The sequence below is a fragment of the Anolis carolinensis genome, chromosome 5, assembly GCF_035594765.1.
Source record: "Anolis carolinensis isolate JA03-04 chromosome 5, rAnoCar3.1.pri, whole genome shotgun sequence".
NCBI classification, from domain to species: Eukaryota; Metazoa; Chordata; class Lepidosauria; order Squamata; family Dactyloidae; genus Anolis; species Anolis carolinensis.
The window spans coordinates 33,858,024-33,884,667 of NC_085845.1; the positions used below are offsets into that span (position 1 = coordinate 33,858,024).

The 26,644-nt window shown below is 39.2% G+C and overlaps 1 protein-coding gene across 6 annotated transcripts in view; it reads right to left on the reverse strand.

Moving 5' to 3' along the window:
• pde5a (phosphodiesterase 5A) overlaps positions 1-26,644 on the reverse strand; it is an 89,693-nt gene that overhangs the window by 17,491 nt on the left and 45,558 nt on the right. For 4 of the 6 annotated variants that reach the window (XM_062983573.1, XM_062983570.1, XM_062983576.1 and 1 more), the window contains exons 5-13: positions 20,164-20,253; positions 15,630-15,767; positions 14,534-14,601; positions 11,635-11,743; positions 10,585-10,669; positions 7,426-7,601; positions 3,987-4,046; positions 1,880-2,026; positions 587-712 (exon numbers count right to left, since the gene is read on the reverse strand). In XM_062983573.1, the coding sequence (XP_062839643.1) occupies positions 587-712; positions 1,880-2,026; positions 3,987-4,046; positions 7,426-7,601; positions 10,585-10,669; positions 11,635-11,743; positions 14,534-14,601; positions 15,630-15,767; positions 20,164-20,253 (999 nt within the window). The remainder of the gene's footprint in view (positions 1-586; positions 713-1,879; positions 2,027-3,986; positions 4,047-7,425; positions 7,602-10,584; positions 10,670-11,634; positions 11,744-14,533; positions 14,602-15,629; positions 15,768-20,163; positions 20,254-26,644) is intronic. The other 2 variants (XM_062983574.1, XM_062983571.1) reach the window with 1 other exon arrangement.

Below are 26,644 nucleotides of genomic sequence, written 5' to 3' on the forward strand. Positions count from 1 at the left end.
TTGAGATGTTTTGGCCTCCAACTTCTACCAATCCCACACACAGCATGCCAAATGGTAAAGGATCATGGGATTTGTTGGTCAAAACATCTGGATGGACAACTTCATCCGACACAGTGGTATCTTCATGCGACTCAATATATACATGTCTATTCAACTTCTGTCTCATGTGTGCCCAGAACTTAATGAATGATAGAAATGCAAACTGGGGAGTTTCCAGGAACATCAAGAATCTTTCAAAACGTTACCAATAAGACAGCCTTATACATCTTTTTGATTAGTCTTTTGGTTAGACTGGCAAAGACATTACATGAATACAGATATTGAAGTTTTTGTTATGAACTTCTTAGTTGTTTAAGTTTGGTGGTGCTTCTGACATATAGTCCTCATACATATGGACACAAGAACCCTGTCTCCTCTCATGTGTGCCAAAGTAACTTTCACAAAATTGTGTTCTCAGAGATTCACTGTGATGACATTTCTGATCCCTATAAACAACTCCTTAGTGAAAACCTTAAGATGTTGTGTTCCAGTATCTAACAGACCTTTTGAACGACCATAACATAAAGAAATATATATTCAATCATACCTGAATCTTCCCTGACTTTAAAGCAGCGAACATGCACTGGGCTGTGTTAAATGCATGCCTCCAGTTGTGATAGGCAACATTTTTCCGATAATTTTTCCTCACACTTAAAATCCATCTGCAAAGAACCTTGGAAAAGAATCAATGGGTCAGTTGGAATTACATCATATTTCAATCTGCCTTTGAAGATTCAAATTTCACTCATCATCACTATGGCATATCTATCACATGGTTTTCTTATGGTCTTCATCGAAATGATACATTTTAACTCAAAAATAGCTAATGGAGAATTATAATTCATGCAATCTTTTTTGTAATCTTATTGGGTCTAATGTATTTTGCACGTAGCTTGGTCATGTTTATCACTACATGTTATGCATACTAAACTTCCAAAAAAATAAATATATGTTAAAACTATATGCAGTTCTAGCATCAACTATATTAAGATCCACTGAAATAATGTAATGTTAAAAAGTGATTAGCAAGTCACTTTAATTTCAGTGAGTTACTCCAGTTGAGATTAAAAGTAGATTCAGCTCATGAAAGTTTTTTTTACAAAAAAATGTATTCAGCCAGCCCATTAGGACTCCTAGATTTTTAAAATAATTTTAGGAAGCATGTCTTCAGCAATAATTTATATTAGTCTATGTTGCTCAGGACTAAATCCAATTTTATTGCCAATTACAGACTGACTTATTGAAATCAATGGGGCATACTTCACCATTGGCCTAGAAATCCCATTCATTTCATGGCTTTATTTGGCAGGAACTAAAATTGGATTTAGAATTCGGTATTTATATTTCTACATGGAATCTTCAGTGGACTTTTTCATTTTAATTTGTCAATAGAAAGAGATCTGAAACATAATACTGAGACCAGTCAGAAGCAGCCTTCTAACAGACTCAAGTATATCCAGTAGGCAGGCATTGCTCCTCAACTAGTCTCACCAAATGTGAATGTGTTCCATGACTGAGCAAAGCACTCAACAAAAATTAGGCCTTTGCTGTCTATATAATAATGAGATATATTTTTCTCATGAATATTTTGAAAGTTATTGTTCAATGGCTGTTGAGATGTAATGCATTTGCACCAAGAATGGGTACTGTGCAACCCTCCACATATTGCCAAAGTGCAAATATTACCAGCCCTAACTACTGTAGTATAGGCAGTAATGGGGGATGTTAGGAATTGTAGCTCAACAACATCAGACAAACCACATTTCTATTGCCTAACTTAAGAGTGAAAAATATTTGCCACATGTAAATGGTCACTTCTCATATACTACAAGATTCTCACCTCATGTTTCATCTGGAAATTCTGCACAAGATTAAGATCAGTGAACATTCGGATTGTACATAGGGAAGTCTCCATATCTGAGAGCTCAAAGTCACTGAAATAAAAGTCAGTGAGCCCAAGAGATTGAGCAGACGGGACAACAGCAGCCTTGAAGGAAGCAAAATATAATGGCATGTAAGATAAAATGAAACCATCTTCTTTCAAAATGCAACCCCCATAGAAAAGAACAAAAAATGCAGCACATAATCAAGGTGCAATTCTCCAAATGCAAGAAATGCAGAGTGAATATGGGTTTTGGTCCACACATAGAGCTCTGAAAGCTTATCTTGACATCAACGTGAACAATATTAAATGTTTCCCACCATAATCAATTTATCAGTAATCACATTATGAGCCATAAAAAGCTATTTTGTCTTTGCTACCATATCAGTATGAAAAGGGTTTTATTTTCAAAAAGTTGATAACATTCCAGGTATTTTAAAATGTCCTGCACTGAACCTTACTTATCTTCTGTAGTTAAAAGGTCTTGTGACAAGGCTAGAAATGATGTACAATTGTAATTCAAAGAAGCTGTTCTAAATATCCATTTGCTATTTGCATATTCTGTGGACCAATATGTGGATTCCTGAATGTGGTGTGTGCTTTGCTGCATGTGCAAGAATGGAATGGAAGGTGTAATTTGGCTGTATAGCAAGAAAGAAGTCACAATAGGTACTTTGCTCAACTTCCCCAGTTAGACCACAATCTCTACCGATTTTGGATTAATGTGCATAGGCAATCAAGTTCTTGCCACTCAAATCCTCCAGTCTGACACATAGTCCTCATACGGACACAAGGACACTGTCACCTCTTATGTGGGGACAAATCAACTCAAGAAAACAAGAATGGTGTCAATTTGCTATTGGACCTTAGAATAATTCATCTCATATACTAAGCAAATTTTCTTTCCTTGGTGTGTCAATGAAAACAAAATAATAGTAATATTAGAATGTATCTTTTTCACCATAGCAAGAAAAGATACCGCGTGGGTCCTGAGTAGTGATTCTGTGTTACCATATAGACGAGATAACACCCTTTCCCCAAATTAAGTTAGGTCTGTTCCGAAGAGTAATGCAAAAAGAGACCTATGGAATCTGGAAACTTCTAAACTACTAATGGAAGTAGAAAACTATGGATGGAATCCTGTATGGTTTTTATGTAATGGTAAGCAGCACTGCAGTTACGGTGTGGTGCACTGAATTACAATTCAGTTCCACCTTCAGTTCCCTGCAAGTGATAGTTCCATGCCATTCAGAGAAGTATATCACTGCGATGTCCAGTGAACTCTGTTGCAGCAAGTAAAAGAAGGACTCCTGACTCAATTGCCCCTCATGCTGGAGATTGCTCATCTGAAGGGTAGGGTGGTAGAAATGGCAGCCTGCTGCTTCCTGAGTGTCAAAAGGGACAGGATATGACAATTGCAACAGCTACTTCTTGGTAAATGAGGATTGAGATTACTTTCATGGTCCCTGCAGGCACCCTAATTTAGGGGCCAGCTATGAATTGTGAATATGGAACCATAATGAGTGCTTAACTCAAGATTACACATTCATAACTGCCATACAGGATTCTGTACTTCACTTTTAAAACATCTGCAACGCCCATTCTCTGGAGGGAAGGATATCAGAGGCAAAGATGAAGTACTTTGGCCACATATTGAGAAAACAGGAAAGCTTGGAGAACACAATGATTCTGGGGAAAATGGAAGGAAAAAGGAAGAGGGGCCGACCAAGGGCAAGATGGATGGGTGATATCCTCAAAGTGACTGGCTTGTCCTTGAAGGAGCTGGGGGTGGTGATGGCCAACAGGGAGCTCTGGCGTAGATTTGTCCATGAGGTCACGAAGAGTTGGAAGCAACTAAACGAATAAACAACAACCCATTCTCTAGACAAAAGTGGCAAAACAAATTTTAGTGAAATAATTACAAAATGATCTCTATTTTTTTTTCTTTATCCAACAAATTCTAACAGTCACTTGTGGCTATGAACCCCAAAGCACCATTAAGCAATGAATAACCATGTTATTATAACCATAATAAAGTAGTAGTAGAAGAAAAAAATGTAATTACCGCTGTTACCTGAAGTTCCCTCGCCTCTTCATCAGCAGCTGAAGCATGGTAAGAAAGGACCTAAAGAAAAACAAAACACAATGTGTTCAAATATAAAATCCTTTGAAAAACTTATGTTTGTGATTATTCTCCATTTTCAAAGCACTTTCCACTGGGATCCACAAAGTTTCATTAGCTCTTGCAGCAATAATAGTGTGAAGCTACTTTAGCAGAGAAAGCAGAACTAAAGGACAAAGTACAAATTCAGTCATAAGGATACAGGAAGCTGTCATATACTTAGTACATTATCACACAATGTTTGTTGCGTGATTAGTTAGTTTTGTATTTGATCTTTTCTTATCACATGATGTTGAGACACTCATTGTTTCACAGCATTTCTATCATTATTGAATCACATCTTTTCAGGAAAACTTGACAATGGCTCCAATATTGATGCTGTCAGAGTACTGTTTCTAGTGCGATCACTATGGTTTGAGTGGGCCTGGTTCTCCTCTTCTGCCTCTCCCTATATCCAAGCAGGATGAAATCATGTTGTTTTACTATATCCCCAAGGTTTTGTTTTGTTTTGTTTTTTAATTTTGTTTTACTGTAATGGTGCAATGCATTGTCGTGAGAAGCATGGTGCACTTATGAAATATGCCATTACAGGAGTGATGTCTATTTGAAAGCTGTATTGAAACTGTATAATTGTAAAACTGTAGGAGAAAAAATAAACAGGGTGTATGTGCTATTTAGGGTGCTCATAGCTGTCAAAGCAAGTCAAGTGAGATCATAAAAGACTGATTGCAGAATGTGTTTCTCTAAAAAGCACTATAGCACTAGTGGAGAGAATATGGCTTAAGCAATGTGATCGCTGCAAGGCAACAGACTGATGTGAGAAGGCCCTGAATTGACCCACCTAGCCCCCTATTTCATTTGTATGTTTGCAGTTTTACATTACATCTACTAACAAACTAGCCAGGGCAAGCCAGGCTCTAAAGTGCAATTGGAATCTTACGAGTTCAGAGGCAATAGTAAATCACGATTAAGACAACAAAAACTGAATAGCAATTACTGCCAACAGAAGTATTGGAATGTTGTTGAGTGTACTGTGCTGGTCTTGGCATGCCATATTAGACAGTGATAGCAAAAGAAAAAAGCCACAAGCACAGTGACAGTGAGGGTACTAAAAGTAAGCTTCTTGAAACCAGCAGATTTTGCTTCCCTCGCCATCTGCTAGCATACTGTTTTAACATGCATCCAGCTGGGTGCTGTGCAGATAAGCAGTATCACTCCTGACCAAGGCTTGATGATTCATTGTTAGCACAAAAAGAAATGTGATCTTTTGGGTATCTGATCTCTCACAGCGAGTATGGTAACAAATCTGCATTGGCAATCATGCAGGACACAAATCAGTTGTGATTTCTACTGTTAAGATAACAAAAAAATTCCAAATATTTTATTAATCTATATGAGGTATTCATCACTTTCCTTTTTATAGACAACTCTCATAAAACCACATAAGAAGGAATGTTGTAGAATACAATTTGGGCACATTAGTTCAGTGCAGAGTTATAAGGAGAGGAAAGTGCCGTGAATTACTGAAGCTGACAAGAAAGTTGTTTTCAACACCTTCTTAAAGACCTGGCTTGGAGGGTAAGTCTATACCAGTGGTTTCCATCCTGAGGGCCTAAAATAAGGTCCACAATACATGCGGGGGAAATCAGCTCTAGGGTATTAAATATGGTTTTCTGTGGGTGAGCAGATGGCGACTACCGGACAGCATATGTTCCATATCAGAAACTAGAGCTGATGTGGTTTATCCAATGCAATTTTCTGAATCAGCATTCCAAATAACCAAATTTAATCTAAAGTTGACTAAAAACTGATTTGTAACCCTTTTGGTACTAATGTTGGAGAGTGGTCCCTGGTCAAAGTGGTCCCTGGTCAATACCAACCAGAAGGATGTTCCATAGTTGTGAGGCAAATATCTTAAAGACCTCAACCAGCTATTTGACTATACTGGCAAGGTCACTAGCAAATATATTGCAAGTTGCAACAACAGGTCCTAGTTGTTCAGCAATACCAACACTTTATTCTCAGAAATGTACTTACACTTGGTACAAAAACAGTCCAACACATCTGGCCCCCATCTCAACACTGCACTATGGATGGTACCCTAAAGCAGATAGTTCTTGGTTTCATGGCAAATCAGTGCAGAATGGAAACCTATAGGAACAAGTTTTCATTCTTCTCCAATATGGAGAGTTCTGAGAATAACACGCCATAGTGGAGGAACAGGGAAAAAAATCATTGCCTTAAATGAGCAAATAACTCTATTTTTAAAGGCCTAAAAACATTCATGCCCCTGTAAGAAAGGCAAATAGCTTACAGCATAGCTATGATTACAACCTTGACAGGATTGTTATAATAAATCCACTTTTTCCAAGGGTTTATAACACAAGCATAAGAGAAATTTTATCTTAGCAAAATCCTGGCAGAAGTTTTGTCAGTGCAGGAGAAAACTTTTTTTTTGTGTAATGAGCAAATTGAAACTTATTATTTAAGGGAAACTGCCTTGGAGAGATAAATTGAGCTGTTTGAGTTGGATTCATTTTTAACTTGTGTGCAATGAGAGTTATTGGTTTGGTCTGTAGCACTTTGCCCATGAGGACTTTTTTGGCTTCTTCAGAGGACACACTACCTGGGTTGGTCATGCACGGACCCTCTAAATTATTTTTATGACACTATCGAATTAGCAAGTGCAGCTGCAACTGAATACATGTAAAGCACCTAAATAAAGTTTTGCATGAGAGTTTTTCTTTCAGAACAAAAAAGATAGCAGAATGTGTATTTTAGAAATATTGTATTCAACTTATTCTGTGGACACAAGTGGATCCAAATTCTACAACATCTGTTTGCCTAGGTTACTTTGGAAGATAAGTGTAAACCTGAATCCCCTACCACACTGTCCATTCATACCATGGCCATTAAAACTAACAGTAACCAATTCAAAAGCAAAAGTGAGATGATGTTCATGCTTGATATGGTGTGATGAAGTTAGAGGAAGGCTACAGTAATCTTGGTGTAGCTCCAGGTACTGGTTTATTTGAAGGGTTGAGCCAAAATCATCACTGAAAACCTCAAGCAAGAAGAAGAGGATGTCCCAATCCCATAACCACATCCTTTTTCTATGCAACAACATAACCACCAACATCAATCAACTTGCAATATGCAATATGTTTATAAAAGGCAACATCTGTGTTCATTACAGAATCTCAGGAGATTAGCACAGCAATCCAACACGTGCCATATATGTACATGGAAACGCATAAGCAAGCAATAAATAAGGGGAGAGAGATCCTGAACTAATCACACAGCCAAGCCGGGGTTGTCTTAAGAGAATTCCAGGAAAGAAGCAGCTGCGAGCAACATAAAGGCTGCCTTGATTTAGCCTCACCTCCAGTGTCACCATCTGCTTCGCCATGGCTCTTTCCACAGCTTCGTACATCTGCGTGTTCTGGATGCCCAAGCCACAGAAGATGACAAAAGCTTCGAGGAACTGCTCATCATTTCTGTTGAATGCTTTTATTTTGCATGAATTTTCCTCCATCTTATTTGCGAGTTGGCATACTCCTGGATCATTACCAAAATGAAAATGAAAAATAGCGTTTTTAAAGTAAATGCTAAGCTTTAAACTATAAAAGACAACTAGCATGCTTTTCACATAATATTTAGTTCAAAGATTTTAGTTCAAAGTTTTCAAATGGAAAGCATGTAAAGATCTCCCTGAGATCTTTAGAGGGCATAATAGATATATTTTAAGAAATAATAAATAAAAACATGGATAATGTAATAAATATATGTAATTTTTTTCAGCTACACCCTGATGTCAAGCTTAAATTCTACCAAAGTTTGGAACACTACTTTTTGGGGATTACATCTTCCAGAATCCCCAACCTTGCTGTCTATGGATTTCTTACAGCTGGATTTAAAAAGGTTAATTTTTCAAACTCCTGGGTTCATTAATATCGTACATATAAAATATATACATTCATCACCATATAATCATTTATAAGTGTCAAAGTATTTACTAATTAAAATATCGGAATCACATGCATTCTTTCCAACTTCTCCCAATTCTTTGACTCAATTTTCCTCTTGACTTTTATTAATAGTTCTTTGGTCTCATATAATCCCTGAAGACAATTTGTCCTTTGCAAACTAATTAGATTTTTGTAAGCCTGCCAGAAGAACTATAATGAATGTCAGGTTAATGGTACACAGAGCATGCACTTCCTTACTTGAAAAGGGGCCAGATTGTTTTGTAAATTAACTAAATAGAAAATACTGCTGGTTCATGAGTCGATAGACCATCTGCGATGTATAAGTATGTCCCCAGGTAGATTCCTTCTGGTGCCTTTTGCATATACTCCCCCCTTCCAAACACACAAAGAGTGTAATGGGAAGGCTGTATAAAAAATAATTTGTGGTGAGGAATGAAAAAGAATATATTCTAAACATGGGTTGCTGTGAGTTTTCCCGGGCTGTATGGCCATGTTCCAGAAGCATTTTCTCCTGATGGTTCACCTTCATCTATGGCTGTCACATCATCTATCACATCTAAGGTTGTGAGTTATATTGGAAACTAGGCAAGGGAGGTCTGTTATTTGAGGAAACCATGAAAATGAACAAAATCTGGCTACCAGTATTAAAAGAACTCTAAAATCAGAACAGCAAATAAAGAACAATACTGTGAAAACAGAGAAATTCCAGACATGAAACAATCAGGGCCAGCTAACACTTCCCAGCAAAGGATTCCCTCAGGCAGGAAGCAGCCAGACCTTGAAGCTGCAAGGCCATTCAGTGCTAATAAATGTGGCCAATTGTAACATTCATGCTTGCCTCAAGCAGACAAGAGTTCTTTCTCCCACTCTGGACCTTCCACATAAATATAAACCCCACTTGCCTAGTTTCCAAAAGACCTCACAACCTCTGAAGGTGCCTGCCATAGATGTGGGTGAAATGTCAGGAGGGAATACTTCTGGAACATGGCCATACAGTCCAGAAAACTCACAAGCAACCCAATGATTCTGGCCATGAAAGCCTTTGACAACGCATTCTAAAGGTGTTTCATTTTTCTCACCTAACTCTTTCCTAAACACAAGGTACTCTTCACATATAGAAATGTATCCTTGCATCCAACCAGTTCCCCCTGCAATCTATATGAGCAATGGAATCCAGAACAAATGTTCCATGATTCATTTCCAACAAAGTCTCTCTAAGCAGAATGTTTTCCTCGTGTTATTCATGATCTACCAGTAGGTTCATCCAACTAGACAACATGCCAAATCCCCATTAGGAAATATTTATAAAACATGAAAAAGGAAAAGCCGAATAAACAAGACCAAAACAGTTCTCAGCTGGCCTGTCATCAAAAACACACATCAAGCATCTCAAAGTATGGTATGATCAGCAAAAAGGAACTCAGCCTCTCACTTTGCTGATTTGCACACTTTTCTCTCATCAGCCCCCTGGAATAAATTCTAGCTCTGCACAGGTGAGTGGATACATCAAAGGCTACAAAAAGATCCGAAATGTTTCCATCACATGCTGTTATGACATTGGAGAGAAGAATGGGTATCTTCCTACAACCAGAGGGTTGCAATATCCACCCCAAATAACTGGGGGAAGGAAATGGTACAGTGTGGGGATACTAAGAGATGAACATTATTCCATAAAAACAGAGGCTTAGGACATTGAGTAACAGCGAATATGATGGTAAAAGTGATGAGAAAAAAATTACTTTGACTTTGATTCAATACTATCATAATGCTTTGATTGTGCTTTTCCTGCATGGTAAGGGGTTGGACTAGATGGCCCATGTGGTCTCTTCCAATTTAATGATTCTATAATGCTTGGCTACACAAGTAGTTTCACATTTCCCACTCTTGTTTTAGAACACACCTCAGACCCTTTGTGTAGGCAGCTCTTGACAGTAGGCGGTGATGGTAAGGATGTGTACAGCCTTAAATGGTTTGAGACCTTAATGCTTGAAGGAGTAGGTCTACACATCTAATCATGGATTGAGGTCAGCAGGAAGGCCTCCCATTTCTGTCCAGTACAAGAATCTAACATACTCAGTCGTCAGAAGAAGCTGTTTAGGACAGACCTTCTTAAAGTATGGGTCGAGACCCCAAATGGGGTTGCCGTAACTGTATGTTGGGGTTGCTTCCCTTCTTTCCTGCACCTTTCTGCTTCTCTTCTTTCTCTCCCTTGCGCACATCTACTTTTCCTTCTCTGTCATATGTGTTCCACATGTGTGGTGAGCAGCAATGAGAAGAAAAAGCAACAACAATTGGGTGCCTTAACTTGCACAACTTGCTAGTGCAATGCTATATTGCCTATAACTACTTTTCTGTTCTATATGAACAAGCATTTTTATCTAAACCATCTCTTTTGGAAATAAGCTCCTTTATATGAATTCAAATGCACTCCAGTTCCAAATATGATACTTTGTGTCAAGATTTTGCAACTTATTTGCAACAATATATATTTCAGGTATGCTATCTGAAACAAAAATGATAATGGGGGAGGAGTGGGTATCAAAGTATTGTACCTATCACTTTATTCTTCTTTCCATTCTTGATTGGTGTGCACAGTAAACTTTCAATATTCTGGTTTGTACTGTCTGTACTTTCATTCTGTTGTGGGGGGAAAGCAATAATAGTTTTAGTACTCTACTTTAAAAATTACAAATGCAACATCTGAGATACAAGTTATTAAATAACAGCAATCCATTTACTGATGTATATAAGTACAAAAAAATTTAAAATTATTAAATAAACCATGTCATGATACCAATGTCCTAAACTCATTCGTCATCAGCAACCTTGTAGCTGTTGTCAATCAGTCTGTCTATCCCAGTCTAACATCTTCTAAATCAGGCAGAAATGGGTCAAAGAAAGTGGTTGTGAGCTGTGACTTTACCATGGAGGAATTAAATACAGAAAGATCACTAAGGTCCCTTCTATCTTGGCCTAAAATCCAGGATCTGATCCCAAATTATCTGCTTAGAACTGGATCCTGGGATATAGGGCAATGTAGAAGGGGCCTAAGAAGAACTGTGTCAGGGTTGCTGTGAGTTTTCTGGGCTATATGGCCATGTTCCAGAAGCAGCTTTGCCTCCAACAGACGAGTTATTATATATCTGTGGACCTTCCACAGATATATAAATCTCCCTTGGCTAGTTTAGACCTCACAACCTCTGAGGATGGCTGCCACAGATGTGGGTGAAATGTCCAGAGAGAATGCTTCTGGAACATGGCCTTACAGCCTGGAAAACTTACAGCAGCCCAGTGATTCCAGCCATGAAAGCCTTTGACAACACAACTGTATCAGGTTTTCCACTAGTAAACAAGTGGAGAAAAGGCAGCAGAGGCTTAGGTATACAGGGTGGGTCCCATGAAATAAGTGGCTATCTACAGACCAAAGACTGAAATTAACATTAAAGGGCTACCATAAATGCATTCATCATAAGTTCCTTAATAGTCAAAGTTCCTTAATAGTGCAATAGAAGTCACACAAGACTTTCTGTTATTGGGGCAGACATGCAAACAAGCCCTCCATTTCTTTTGTCAGCTTTTAAATGTAGGCACATGTTACTTACTGTCCAAGGAAATCTCTTGTCTTGGCGAATATTTGGAATGTTAAGAGGCTCCATGGTATTCTTGACATATTGAGCATACATATAATTAATTTGGTTTGTATCATAATCTCTGTTGAAGTAAGGAAAAACAGAATTATTTCTTGGAATTTATTTTATGAAATTGATTTTTTAATATTTTAATGCTCCTCAACATAACTACAAAGCTAGCAACCAAGCATGAAAGAGGTTGTCCGTGGCAGTGTTCCAAATGTGGACCAGACAAACTCTAGGGAAGTGTGGCCATCCAGTTACTGTGCTTTACCTGTATGACTTTTGGCAAGCACAATGCTTGCTTCAAAAGTCTTTATTACCACTAACTTTCTAAGGAAAATGACAGCAAAGCACCCCTGTACATCAATAAGACTACAAACCAATAGTGGATCCATCTAGTTTTCTAAATTGATTTTCAGTTCATCTTTTAACATAGTTCTCCAAATAAATCTCCTCGACAAAAAGAGTTGTCTTTCTATTGACAATAAAGGCTGCTCATTTGAGGCTAGTTCTCAAGAAAATCTTTTTGTTACTATAACTGAATTATGTACACAATCCAAGAAAATAGGTGATTTCAGGTGTGGTGCTTTAAACTTTTCTGTCTTTGGGTTTCTGTGAGTTTTCTGAGCTGTATGGCCATGTTCAAGAAGCATTCTCTCCTGATGTTTTACCCACATCTATGGCAGACATCCTCAGAGATTGTGAGGATCCTTGCCATAGATGTGGATGAAACATCAGAAGAGAATGCTTCTGGAACATGGCTATACAGCCCAGAAAACTCACAGCAACCCAGTGATTCCGGCCATGAAAGCCTTGGACAACACATTTTCTCCAATTTACAGTGGAATGAAAAACTTTCATTTGTTAAAATATGCATTTCATTTTGAAAATGATTATTTGCTGCATTTATGAATTGAATCTGCATTAGAAAAGTGATATGCAATGAAAACAGCAGGTTATGCATGATTTGCAGAGATAAACCAATATTTTCCCAAAAAGAAAAATATTATAATCAATGGGAAACCAACATCTGGAAAATGGCTGATGGAACTATCATATACTTGGCTTTATTTAATCCAGGCATGAGCAAACTTTGAGGCTGAGGGGGAAAAGGAAAGGCCCTGAGGCTGTTAGGAATTGTGGAAGTTGAAGTCCAAAACCCCTGGAGGGCCAAAGTTTGCCCATGCCTGATATAATCTAAGGCTTTTCATTTATAAATCCTCCACAGCTTTTCTATTACTACCTTTTCAGAAAGAAGAGCTGTTCCCAATGCAACCGGTGTCTCAAAAGGTCATATTAAGCAAAAACATGGAAAGAAGAAAATGTGTACTTAGGTGCCTGGGGATTGCCAAGTACATAGAAGATTCAGCTGAACTGGGGCTCAGTTACAGTTGTATTTAAACATGTCAAAAAGAAATATAGGCTATAGGAATTAAATGTCTACAAAGTCAGAAAAAAATTGGACAGGTGTTTCCCAAATCCTATACTTTGGGAATGTTGGCATGTTTGTAAATCAATAATACACTTGCTTCATAAAATAACTCAGAACAGATGAAGTACTTACGAATGTTCTCAACACTTACTAAAGTCTACATTTAAAAAGATGCTTTCAATAGCTGAATGCACACTTATTGCATTGGTATTGCTGTACAGCGTTACAACATCTGCATCTGCAAATGAGGATCCAAAATAAACCTTTTTCCAAGGAATCATTTCCATTTATTACATTTAATTTGGACACATGGTTCTCTTTTCTATCACTGTAGCTACTCATTTTGCTTAATAATGTCCGGCTTTGTCTGCATAGACTCGGTGGTGTAGATATGGGGAAGGGGCAAAAAAGAGGGGGTTACTTCCCCCCAAATAATTGTTCTGTCCCCAAATGCATTATGAAGATTTATTGCAAATTGTATAAACAACAACTAATTTTGTGAAATTTTTATTTTATTTATTTATTTACTATATTTATATCCCGACTTTCTCTACCCCAAGGGGGACTCAAGGCAGCTTACAAACGGCACTTATACAGTGCCTTGGTCCTATCAGATATTACTGTCAGATAACACTATCAGATATTAAGACTCATTCTTCCCAAGGCTAGAATTATGGGTCAACTTCTGTTAGAACAGACCATCATAACTTTTTGCTTCAGAAAAAGTAATTATTTGAATGGCCAACAGATGGTATGAAAATCCTGTGTGCTTGCCCAGAGACAAGCTGAATTTTAGACAGAAAACTATTCCTTATCCCTGCAATAGAACAACAACAAGCATGTAAGTAACCCCATGACACCTATTCATTTCCCATGATTTTGTCTTACTTTCTGTCACTGTAAGAGATTTAACAGTATTTTCCCCAATTTATCTAGCAACCATCCGCACTCATTTATATTCTATGTCCTCTTCAAATAATGTTACTACTAAACATGCTTCTGAAGATACTTGATGAGAATCATTAGATATAACAATCGAAACAATCACATTTTAATTAAAAGCTACATAGGCATACTATGCCAAAATGTATGCTAGGCCGTCTCTCTGACCTGGCATACAAAAAAAAGTTATTTTGAAGCCACCATTCAGAAAAATCAAGCTGATAGGTTAACCTCCTATGAGTCTGCAAGACAAAGAGAGTAGACAATGCTTCTTAAACCGCTGATGGTCACTCTTCAGACTTTAAATTCTTAGAAATATGATATGGGCCGGGCTTATAAGTATGGACTGGACTTTAGCACAGCAAGGTAAACCACTAGCTGCAGTAAATCTTGTCACTCGAGAGTTGAATATGATTCATCCAGCATACACAAAGAGATGCTCCCGAGTCCCTGGAATAATGAAATCAGCAGTACTCTCTGATCCAAACCTTTTACCTTTTGTGTGTCTCATTGGAATCTTCTAATTCTTCAAATTCCATGTGGAAGACACTAGAATATGAATCCTAAAAATAAAAAGTTTATTTCTGCTTAGTTAAAACATATACACAATTGAAATGGAGCTATATATATTACAAAGGACACATTTCACTAGTTTCTTTTTTGTCTAATGAAGAAAATGATATTTTCAAATCAGTGAGTTTTTTCTGTCTCATTGTAAAATTTAAGAGCCAGAGCAACAGTACAGTTAGACCTGCATATTTGCAGATTCAACTTTTGCAGATTTGATTATTAATGGATTTGGATAAAATGTTATCTCCAATCTCTAGGAGGCACTCCTAGGAGGCACTGACCACAGAGTTATCCTGGAGGACTTAAACATTCCTAGAGGTATGCTTTCTTTCGTAATTTTTTGTAATGTGTGGTGTTTCCATTGTCACCAGATTTTATTTTCCTCTGTAGGCCTTACTTTATTTAGGCCCTTTCCACACAGCTGAATAAAGCCCACATTTTCTGCTCTGAACTGGAATATATGGCAGTGTGGACTCAGATAACCCAGTTAAAAGCAGATATTGTGGAATTTTCTGCCTTGATATTCTGTGTTACATGGCTGTGTGGAAGGGCCCAAAGTTAGTGAAACATTTTCAATCTTAATGTTTAGTTTGACTGTAGCCTACTAGCTGACAATAAACTTCACATTATTGACTGATGTTGGTCAGTATTCTCACCAGAATTGAATTTGGCATCCTCTGAATGCAAAGTATGGTCTTTAATACTTTGCTATATCCTCTTTTAATTTTTGTTTGTTTTCCTGTACACTAGTCTATGGGATTATAGGGCAGTCTAGCAATATATTAAAGCAAAAAGTAAAAATTGAAGACAGACTCCAATATATGATGCAAAGCAAATGCTACCCACTCTTAGTTCAGGGACTCAGTCCCTCACAATCCCTTGTGTTACAGCCATTTTGTGCAAGACCAGAAGACGTATGTTAATCAACACTAATAATGAAAAGTTGAGAGCTGGCTGTAAAATGTGTAAGGCAAGAATTAAAATGTTACTCCCTCCAAGTTTGGTCCAATCCTGTACTTACAGAACAATCTTCATCCACTATGAAAATGGTGCACTGTTGCACCTGCATGAAGGAGATTATCGTAGCAGCTATCTTCTTCAAAATAACCTCCAAAGACTGCTGCTCTTCAAAAATTAGACTGGCAAGATCAAGGAGCACCTGCAAATGTGAAAAATACAACAGACACATTTCTGATAGGTATAAAAAAAACTCTACAGGTTTTACTATTTTAACCATGTATTGTTTTACTTTTACTTAACTATAATCATATTGAGAGAAAGGTGGAAAATAAATAAATGAAGAAAATCATATGTATGCAGTTGGGGGACAGGGGTAATCAAAGTAGGGGTCACTAAGGCCCCTTCCACAGAGCTGTACAAAATCCACATTGTACTGAATTATATGGCAGTATGGACTCAAATAACCCAGTTCAAAGCAGATATTGTGGATTATCTACTTTGATATTTTGGGTTATATGGCTGTGTGGAAGGGCCCTAAGAGAGTTAGAGGTCTGGTATATATTATTTACTGCCTCTTTAAGAGAGCAAATAACCAGATGGAAATAAGGAATGCTGTAAAAATATTTACCTCCAGATCTTTTGATCCCTTATTACACTAACTGTTACAGGACTATATTCCACTTCGACTGCCATAGAAACATCATATGGAACCTGGGTATTGCAGTTTAGGAAGGGACATTGAACCTCATTAAACTACAAATCTTAGAATTCCACATGATCCAATAACAATTAAAGTGAAATACAGTAGTATAACAGTGTAATGTCATTAGAAGATTTGACTTCAATTTCCAAGTCCAAGCCAATATAGTTTAATGGCCAGGAATTCTGGGAGGCAAAGACTTCAGGAGAATCAGAAGCTGAGAACCATAGATCTGGACTAATTTGAAAGGCATGTGCTTCACAGTTTGAGCAGACAAGCACTTCTTGACTTCCCAAAGAAACTATGGAATATTTGCTCCTTCAAAAAGAAGCTCTTGCTCTTCCAACTAGTTTTTATTAGAAGCGTTCTCTCCTCTGGTAACCCCCTTTGACTGCCCAACTACTTTTTGTTGTTTATTAAATTGACATTTGAATGTTATTAGCCACCTGCTGGAAAAAGGCAAGATCTATATGTTTTAAATGTATAAATGGAATATTCTCACAGAAGGGAGATTTAATCTCCATAAACCACCCTGCCTTCTAACCTCTTAGTTTTAGACATTCATTCCAATTAATACCAAAGATCAAGACATCCAAAATTGGTATATGTTGCCACAGCTGTAAAAATAACTAGAAGCGTTTCCCCCCTCCCTCCCTTCAAACCAAGGCTGGAGTCTCTTGAAATTTCTGATCTGGGAGGTTTTGTGGAAGCATTCCTCAATCCAGTACCCTTCACATGGGCTAGATCTACCATGCCAATAGATCGAACTGCCACCAAAGACCAGAATCCTGTTGATGACTCACTGGCATAGATAATACAGTTGAGTGGTTTGTGTTGTCTCAGACCCTTGCACAAAGGTGGTATTCAAATCAGAGTTGTGCAACTGGCCTAACATTTGTGCAAATGGTTGCATTTCTAAGCAGTGCCTCCATTTCACATCATGGTTTGGGAATATCTGTATATTTGCACAGCAGGTGAACACAAGATTGATTAATCTAGGATAATGCCTGTCTGTCAAGTGTATACTAGCATGCATTTATTTTGTGCAGATGACTAACAGAATCTCATTCCAGGAGGGTACCAGGTTGTGGAAGGAGATCCAATAATACTATTGTATACATGATCTATATTTTAAAAATAATAATCTCCTCTATATTTTGTTCCCTTATAAAATCCCTCTGCATTTTAAAACTTTTCAGGCTTCATATTACTGTGTTTATCAGTGTTGGAATCTGGGACATCTTTTGAGTTATACTTTCAGAAAGATGGAGGGCGAAATCCCAGCTAAGAAAGAGCTTTTTAGTTTATTCATTTTGTGGTTCTTGTGATTTATGAGAATCCTACATTGCTTTAAGGAGCCAGGGATTGCTTCTGCAGCATGAAAAATAATATAGATAGATAGAGATAGATATAAAACATGGCTGATTTTAAAAAATATAGTATTGTGTTGAGAAGTTGAGGAAACCTTTAAAAACCATGGAAAACCAACAAAACAGAAAAAAGAAAACAGTTCATCTCACTGTGGATTTGTTTTTCCCATTTTCGAAACACTTGTTTTCTTTTCTTTGGGTGATGACTATTGGTCAAGACAATGTATATAATACTTAACATAAAAGACATTTACATTAACTGTTTGGCCACCAACGCTTTCTATTGAATGTCTGCTCAAGACATAGGCATCATTCATCCATCATCTATGACTTTTGGGCTTTTATTGCCAAGTACATTCTTCGCCCAGTAGGGACTCACATCCATGAATTTTGGCTCAATAGAAGCCTGGATTTCTTCCACAGCAACTCACTGTAACTTGACAGGATGAGAAACCTTTGCTTGAAAGTGGAGAGGAATTCTCAATTTTGCCAGCTAATGGCTTCATTTGAAAAACAACCATACAGTGCAGTATGATGGGAACCTGGTTGGGATGGTAGCCTGAAATTGTGAAAAGCTTTTGGAAAAAACTCACCCCAGTGGAAAGCTGTCGAGCACTGTCTGTCCATTTTATTTCTACCAATGTTTTTTCACACTGGCCGGAGAGGCCCTAGATACTTCCCTCCGCAAACAGTGGTAGAATATAAATAACCCTTCAACAAAGCACATGGGTAGATGACACACCCTTAGAAACACTGAAAGAGACCAGCTCTGCTTCACCAGATACAGTAAACACACTATTAATACATGAGAAGGAGCCTCAGAGTCTGAGTAAGCTCACAAAAAATAAAGCAGACTCAAGACTGGTTCAGACTCAAACTCAACCCAGTGCCAGTAAAAAGGTTGTGTGTAGGTGGGTAGTCAGGAAAGAACAGATGCTCTGAAAGCATCTTCCTTCATCTGGTTTGTTCTCTAGCATTTCAACTAGCCCCAGGAAGAACATGTAAAGCCAGATTTTGGAAGAAGTATGTTTTGGATTATACATTCCAGAGTGTGCCAATGAGCAAATCCAAAAATGTAAGTTCTCAAAGCTTTGGAATCATTTCATTTCTTATTTCTTCCAGTGTCAGCTGTCCTTCAGCACTGCCCACTGAGCTACATGGAACACAGCAGAACAAACATTTGGTATGAAGATGGCTCCAAAAAGCTCAAATCATAGGCCTTGGAAAGACCTCTGACAGAAATCTTATAATTAGCCCATATATGAATGCCTTTTAAACTTTTCTAGGCTTTTCAATTAGGAAAAACATTTAGCAGCAAAAGATAAAATGAAAGAGTGGTCATAGTAGACATCATTCCAATGTGCTGGGGACTAATTTTTAAAATACAACTCTTAGGATAAAAAAACTTGCACTGTGTGAACTGAAAAGAATCATATGACAAATGTATTACAAGTTATAGAGATGCCGCATACCCACCAAAGTTTTGTGTAGATCACTGGTTCTCAACCTGGAGTCCCCAGATGTTTTTGGCCTTCAACTCCCAGAAGTCCTAACAGCTGTTAAACTGGCTGGGATTTCTGGGAATTGTAGGCCAAAAACATCTGGGAATCCCAGGTTGAGAACCAGTGGTGTAGATGCAATCAAATGCGATCTATTCATTCAATTAATTGATGGCAAAGTTGGTATTTTCTCCTTTGCCGTAAGAAACAAAATATGTTTGGCCAGCCTTGTCTTGGTCCAAAAAAAGCTTCCTACATCTTCCCTAGTAGGACAAAGAACTGAGAGGGCATTGAACATTGGGCCGTTCAAGACTTAATGAAGCTTTTCCATTTGTTGATATTAGTACTTAATGGGAACCTCTTGGAAAAGAGCTGTGTTTAGTGTCAGGGAAAGGATGTATCCACAGAAAGGGAAGAAGAGGAGGTCGCTGCTACTGGGAATCATGGGGTTTGTCATTCAAAGTCATGAGCCTCAGTGGCAAAATGGTAGAAATGTATGAGTGATGTAATACATTGCTATCCTGACTCCCTTCCAGATAGCACGGAGAATAGTCCTCTGGTCCTCTGATCACTATCACATCTTTATTTTCCTAGCAGTAGAGACCAAGACAGCAAGTGATACTGCATCACCTACAAATACATCCTTGCCCTTGTCACCCAACTTGGTAGTGAAGGGTGGCATCCATAGCAGCAGCACCACACAACACATATTGGAACTAATTCTAGTCCATTAAAATTAGGAAACCTGGATGAAAGGGCCAGCCCTACCATAAAGCAGAATGATGTGGCTGCCTACAGTGGCAGATGCTGAAGCAAAAACAGGATGTCAAGAGAGAAGAATATTAGCTAAATTAGCACCCTAAGCTAATCTACTGATTTCAGGTGCAGAGGAGAGGACTGCTTCATTGTCAGCATTGAATAAAGAGTTCAACTACTTGTCCAGTCAGCTTTTGTGTTTGTGAAGGTGCCATCTTACTTTCCACAACAACACTAAAATGCCTTGCCCACACAAAATATTAGGCTCACCTGATTGCGTCTGTTTTCAAGCAAGGATGTCTCGTAGAGCTGAGCATTGTGAAGAACAATCCCACAAAATGCCAAGTAAGCAGAAAAATCCTGGAATCCAAAAACAGGAATGAATTTGAATTGGCATCTTCATTTTAAGACCACTAATTTCCATAAAAATATAACATAGGTATTAAAGGTAAACATGAAGTCTAGTCATGTACAACTCTGGGGGTTGGTGCTCATCTTCATTTCTAAGCTAAAGAGCTGATTTTGTCCATAGACACCTCCAAGGTCATGTGGCCAGCATGACTGCATGGAGCACTGTTACCTTCCCGCCAGAGTGGTACCTATTGCTCTACTCACATTTGCATGTTTTCAAACTGCTAGGTTGGCAGAAGCTGGGCCTAATAGCGGGAGCTCACCCATCTCCCCAGATTTGAACTGCTGACCCTTCAGTCAGCAAGTTCAACAACTCAGCGGTTTAATCTGCTGCGCCACCAGGGGCTCCAATAATATAGGTAAGTCCCATAAAATATTGGTTTAAACTCCACCTGGAATTTAGAAAGTTACTTTTAAATTTGTTAATTTGTTTCTATTACCCTTTGCAGTGTTTGAGGAGTAACCTGTTACTCAATACCATGCTGAACTTTTAATTTTACTTTTTGTGCTTCTTACTACTTTTCTATTACTTTATGTTAGATTTTTGAAAGGAAAAAAAAACCTTTATGATTGATAACAATATCTTTCGGACATATCCTGTCCAAATTAAAAAACAAACAAATGCAACTTTTGAAAATAACTTTTTTTACATGTTGCATCAATAAAGTAACCCTGCTTTGACACGTTTCGTTACTTTCAATATGTGACTTTTTTAGAGCCCTGAAACCCCTTCCACCCCCACACACCCCAAAATCTTCCTTGCAACTGATTGCTATCTAGTCTTCATTCTACTAAAATCAGACAAAGATAATCCTGAGAGTTTCACAGAAAATTACACTGTTAAGTCAAGATCCCATGCCATCAGTGATTTACACTGACTCACAGTACTTATTTGTGCATTCACATTCTGCATAATCACAAAAGGGACAAAGCCTGGATATCAACTCCTGCAAACAAATACAGGAGTTAGAAATAACTGATTTACAAATGAATCAGAGTTAAGAACAGGAGAGAGACAACAGGAAGGGAGAGAAATCTACTCCTCGGAAAGGAAATTCACTCCTGAAAGTTATCATGGGGAAAAGATGTCTCCACTGAAGCTTTCTCTCCTTTCCACAACAAGCCATATTTTTCAAAATCCAATTCTCACAGGGACAGAAAGTGCGGTGAAATCTTCTGAACAGGGGCACAGAAAGCAAACACCACAGGGATGATAACCCATCTCAATGCTATCCAAAACTGGAGTTACACTTAAGATGTACCTGTTCCAACTTACATACAAATTCAAATTAGGAACAATCCTATAGAACCTATCTTGTTAGTAACTTGAGGTCTGCCTGTAATTATTTTATTTAGGCGATCCCTTGTAGGCCAAGGGTGATGGTCCTCCAATTCTGGTGTCTTGGGGGTGTGTCCGTAGGTGGCTGAAGAAACCACATGTTCTCCCGCAATGAGGACATTGGTTTCCAGGTGGAAGGCGGTCCCAGTCAGGGTTGGCTTGATGTGCCTTCCTCTTGGAACGTTTCTCCCTTGAACTCCACAGCACTGCTGGTCACAGCTGACTTGCAATTAGAGCACTCAAGGACCAGGGCTTCCCAGTTCTCAGTGTCTATGCCACAGTTTTTAAGGTTGGCTTTAAGTCCATCTTTAAATCTCTTTTCCTGCCCACCAACATTCCATTTTCCATTCTTGAGTTGGGAGTAGAGTAACTGCTTTGAGAGACGGTGATCGGGCATTCGGACAACGTGGCCAGTCCAGCAGAGTTGATGGCGTAGGAGCATCGCTTCAATGCTGGTGGTCTTTGCTTCTTCCAGCACGCTGACATTTGTCCACCTGTCTTCCCAAGAGATCTGCAGGATTTTTCTGAGGAAGCGCTGATGGAAATGCTCCAGGAGTTGAGTGTGACGTCTGTAGCACCTTGGTATCTCTATGGATATCCCGATCATCAAACACTCTCTGCTTCTTTCGAAAAAATGCTGCACTCACAGAGCTCAGGCGGTGTTGTATTTCAGTGTCAATGTTGACTTTTGTGGAGAGGTGGCTGCCAAGGTAGCGGAAATGGTCAACATTTTCTAATGTTTCACCATTAAGCTGTATTTCTGGCATTGAAGAGGGATTGGCTGGTGTCTGTTGGAAGAGCACTTTGGTTCTCTCGATGATCAGTGAGAGGCTGAGCTTCTAGTATGCCTCTGCATAGGTGTTTAGAGTGGCTTGTAGGTCTTCTTCTGAATGTGCACAGACTACATTGTCATCAGCATATTGGAGTTCTATAATAGATGTTGTGGTGACCTTGGTTTTGGCTCTCAGTCTGCTGAGATTAAATAGCTTGCTATCTGTCCGATAGATGATTTCCACTCCGGTGGGAAGCTTCCCATCAACAAGGTGAAGTATCATAGCAATGAAGATGGAAAATAAGGTTGGGGCAATGACACATCCCTGCTTGACACCTGATTCCACCTTAAATGGGTCACTTTGGGAGCCATTGCTGTCCAAGACTGTTGCCATCATGTCATCATGGAGGAGCCGCAAGATCTTCACAAATTTGTCAGGGCACCCGATTTTTTGGAGGATGTCCAGAGAGCGTTGCGATTCACTGTGTCGAAAGCCCTTGCAAGATCAATGAATGCCATGTACAGAGGTTGATTTTGTTCCCTGCATTTTTCTTGGAGCTGTCGTGCTGTGAAGATCATGTCCACTGTTCCTCTGGAGGGATGGAAGCCGTTCTTGGATTCTGGGAGGGTGTCTTCTGAAACAGGGAGAAGGCGGTTTGCAAGGATTCTTGCGAGAATTTTCCCAGCGGAGGTTAGAAGGGAGATACCGTGATAGTTCCCGCAGTCTGTTCTATCTCCATTCTTGAAGAGGTGATGATGGTGGCATCCTTGCTGGGATTTTCTCAGTCACCCACACTTTTTCAATGAGCTGGTGGAGTTGTATCAGCTCAGGTCCACCCTCTTTGAAGATTTCAGCAGGAATCCCATCAGGTCCGCTGGCTTTGTTATTTTTTTGATGGCTGATGGCATTGCTGACTTCTTCCAAATTAGGCAGTGCTGCAAGCTCATCCTTTGTTTGTTGTTGTGGGATTTGATGAGCGAAGAGGCTGTATGCTATGGTTTCTTGGTCCATAAATGATCTTTGTGGCTTTGAAAAATCCCTGTGCATCATGGGTATCTGTAAAGTGTTGGATTTCTTCAGCCTTCTTTGTCCACCCGATGTTCATAAGTTCTCTGATCCTTCTTTGGACCTCAGCTTTTGCACTAGCATAGATCTTTTTCTTAGCAGCACAGCTGGTGTCTCTCTGCCATGTTTGGAAAGCTTTCCTTTTCTTATCAATTAACTGTTGGATCTCTTGGTCATTATCGTCAAACCAGTCTTGATGTTTCTTAGTTTGATATCCAATTGTTTCCCCCTCAATGGGATCCAGACCAAGAACAATCCGAAGACCCAAAGACCTCAACGGCAGAGCAGGTGGAGGATAACATGGTACATGTTACAATGGCTGTGAAGGCAGAAAAAGGCTGCAACAGACTGAGAAGCCACCATTATCGTGTTAATCACACCACTGCTGGGACCTCACTCTGTGAAGACTGTGTTGACCGACCCTGCACCGACCTCCACACATTAAAAAAAATCATGCACAGGCATTCTCCAAGAAAAATAAAAACAAACCAACAAAAGCCCCATCCATGGCGATCAGCGAGTGGCGACAGTGGCAGGGCTGTGAAATCTGGAAGCCCCTAGTCACAGACTGGCACATGGGCAGTGGATATGGACTCAGTCGCTCTACCTCAAGGTCCAAGGCAGTTGAGCAGTCCGGCAGCTGTTTCCATGACTGAGCAGCCTTTTTTAGGATCCGCTCTGCTCACCCCACACGGGGAAGGGGCTAGAAAAGGTGCCCTAAACATAGTCTGCCTCTCTTACCCTGACTGGACTGCCCCGTCCAGAGGGGTCACCACTCTGTGGCCAAAAAAAAAGAAATGAACTTTGGAACATGGAACGTACGGACACTGTTGGATAACACTGACAGCGAAAGCCCCAAACGCAGGACTGCTATCATTGCAAGGGAGCTGGGACGCTTTAAGATCGACATAGCAGCCCTTCAGGAGATCCGGAGAGCAGGAGAGGGACAGCTGAAGGAAGAAAAGGGAGGCTACACCTTCTTCTGGAAGGGACTGCCTGAAGAAGATCAAAGAATACACGGAGTTGGCTTTGCTATCAGAAATGGCCTGGTGAAGCACCTGACTGAAGCACCACTGGCATCAATGAACGACTCTCAGCCCTCCGAATTAATCTTGCCAAACACCAACAGGCAACCATCATATGTGCCTATGCACCAACACTAGATGCTGACGAAGACATCAAGGAAATTTTTTATTGTCAGCTGGACACCATCCTATCGGAGATACCTAAGAAGGACAAATTCATCCTCCTGGGGGATTTTAATGCAAGAGTCGGACTCCGACCTGTGGCCAGGGATCATAGGAAAAGACAGGGTCAGAAACAGCAACTTGAATGGCATCTTGCTTCTCACCAAATGCAGAGAGCACAACCTCATCCTCACCAACATGTTCTTCCGCCAGAAAAACAAGCTCGACATCACAGAAGCACCCCCGGTTAAAACCCTGCACCTCTTGGACTATGTAATTACACGTGCCAGAGACTGCCGTGATGTGCTTCTCACAAGAGACATGACTGATGACTGCTGGATAGACCACAGGTTAATCCGACCCATGATGGCTATCAAGATTGCCCCCAAACGCAGACTCCAATAAGGCGCAAAATAAACATCCAAGCCCTTCAGGAGCCCTCCAAATGAGCCCTTTTCCAAACAACACTCAAGGATCATCTACCCACAGAACACCCTGAAAATGTTGAGGAATATTGGAACAATCTGAAGACCTCCATCATCACAGCCTGAGGTCTGCCTGTACTTACACCTTGATGTGATCTTGTGTTTCCTCATTTCTAATAGCACTCCATTTATTTGGTTAGGCTTAAAGAGCTAAAAGGAGGCTGTTATTTTCTGTTCACAAGCACCCTGCTTTAGTAGCAGTGAGTGTTGTTTATACAGTGTCTTAAAATATCAAATTCTACCTGCAACCAGATCCCCAGAAGTAAAGATTTGTGGTTATTTCTGACAAACACAAAAACAGATTGAGACAATGTCCCATATTATGTGTAGTCTTAAATGTGCAATGACTTCCACAGAGTTTCATCCGCTTGGTTTAAAGCAAACAAACTAAAATCAAGAATCCACTTCCCTGAGTAATAATAATAAGACTTGATAGATGCTATCGAAGAGTGTTTCAAGATTATTTTTTGAAGAACATGCATAAAATTGTCCTACTGGCCACAGTTGCCAGGTTCCCGGCATTTTTTTTGAAAACATATGCCTCACTTTATAACCACAGCTTACATAAGAAGCAGCATATTCCTCAGACACCAATATATTTATGCTTGAGTATTGCCTATGTAATATTAACCTCTCTTTTGTCATGATAACAAAGTTATTTAATTAATAGATCTGGAGAACCACATATACCAAACTTGCTGTTAGTTACACAAAGAAATCATGTCTTTTCAAAGTAGGAAGAACTGGATCAGTCTTTAAGTTAAAAAGCCAGAAAAGGAATTAATTTTGATACCCTGCAGATGTTCATCACATTCCTTTTAGAAGGAATGAATGAATTCTGATTTTTTTTCTGCCAGAGTTTGTCAGCTTCACTGGCTTGAGTTTGGCTCTATTTGGCACACCACTATTTATTCATGGAGTAACACAGCTTTTAATAAAGCTACTAAAACTTGACGATTTCAGTTCTCTATGCCTCAAGCACTTCTCAGTTAAGCCAGAACTTTTGAACTGTGTTTGCTATCCAAATTCAACTTATTTCTTCTTTCTGGAAAAAAGTACACAGCAATTGCACAAATTATACAAATATTAAAACTTTATTTTGCAATCATTTGATTGTATTTTATACCGGGATTAGATTTCTACACTGTACTTGTTTTTAGAGTGCCTAACATAAGTATCCAGCACTTATTTTATTGCCTCCGGTGGCACAGCAGGTTAAACCCTTGTGCCAGCAGGACTGATGTATTGAAGGTTGGGTTGCTGACCTGAAGGTTGCCGGTTCAAATCCAACCCGGGGAGAGCGTGGATGAGCTCCCTTTATCAGCTCCAGCTCCATGTGGGGAAATGAAAGAAGCCTCCCACAAGGATGGTAAAAACATCAAAACATCCGGGCATCCCCTGGGTAATGTCTTTGAAGATGGCCAATTCTCTCACACCAGAAGTGACTTGCAGTTTCTCAAGTCGCACCTAACACATAAAAACTTATTTTAT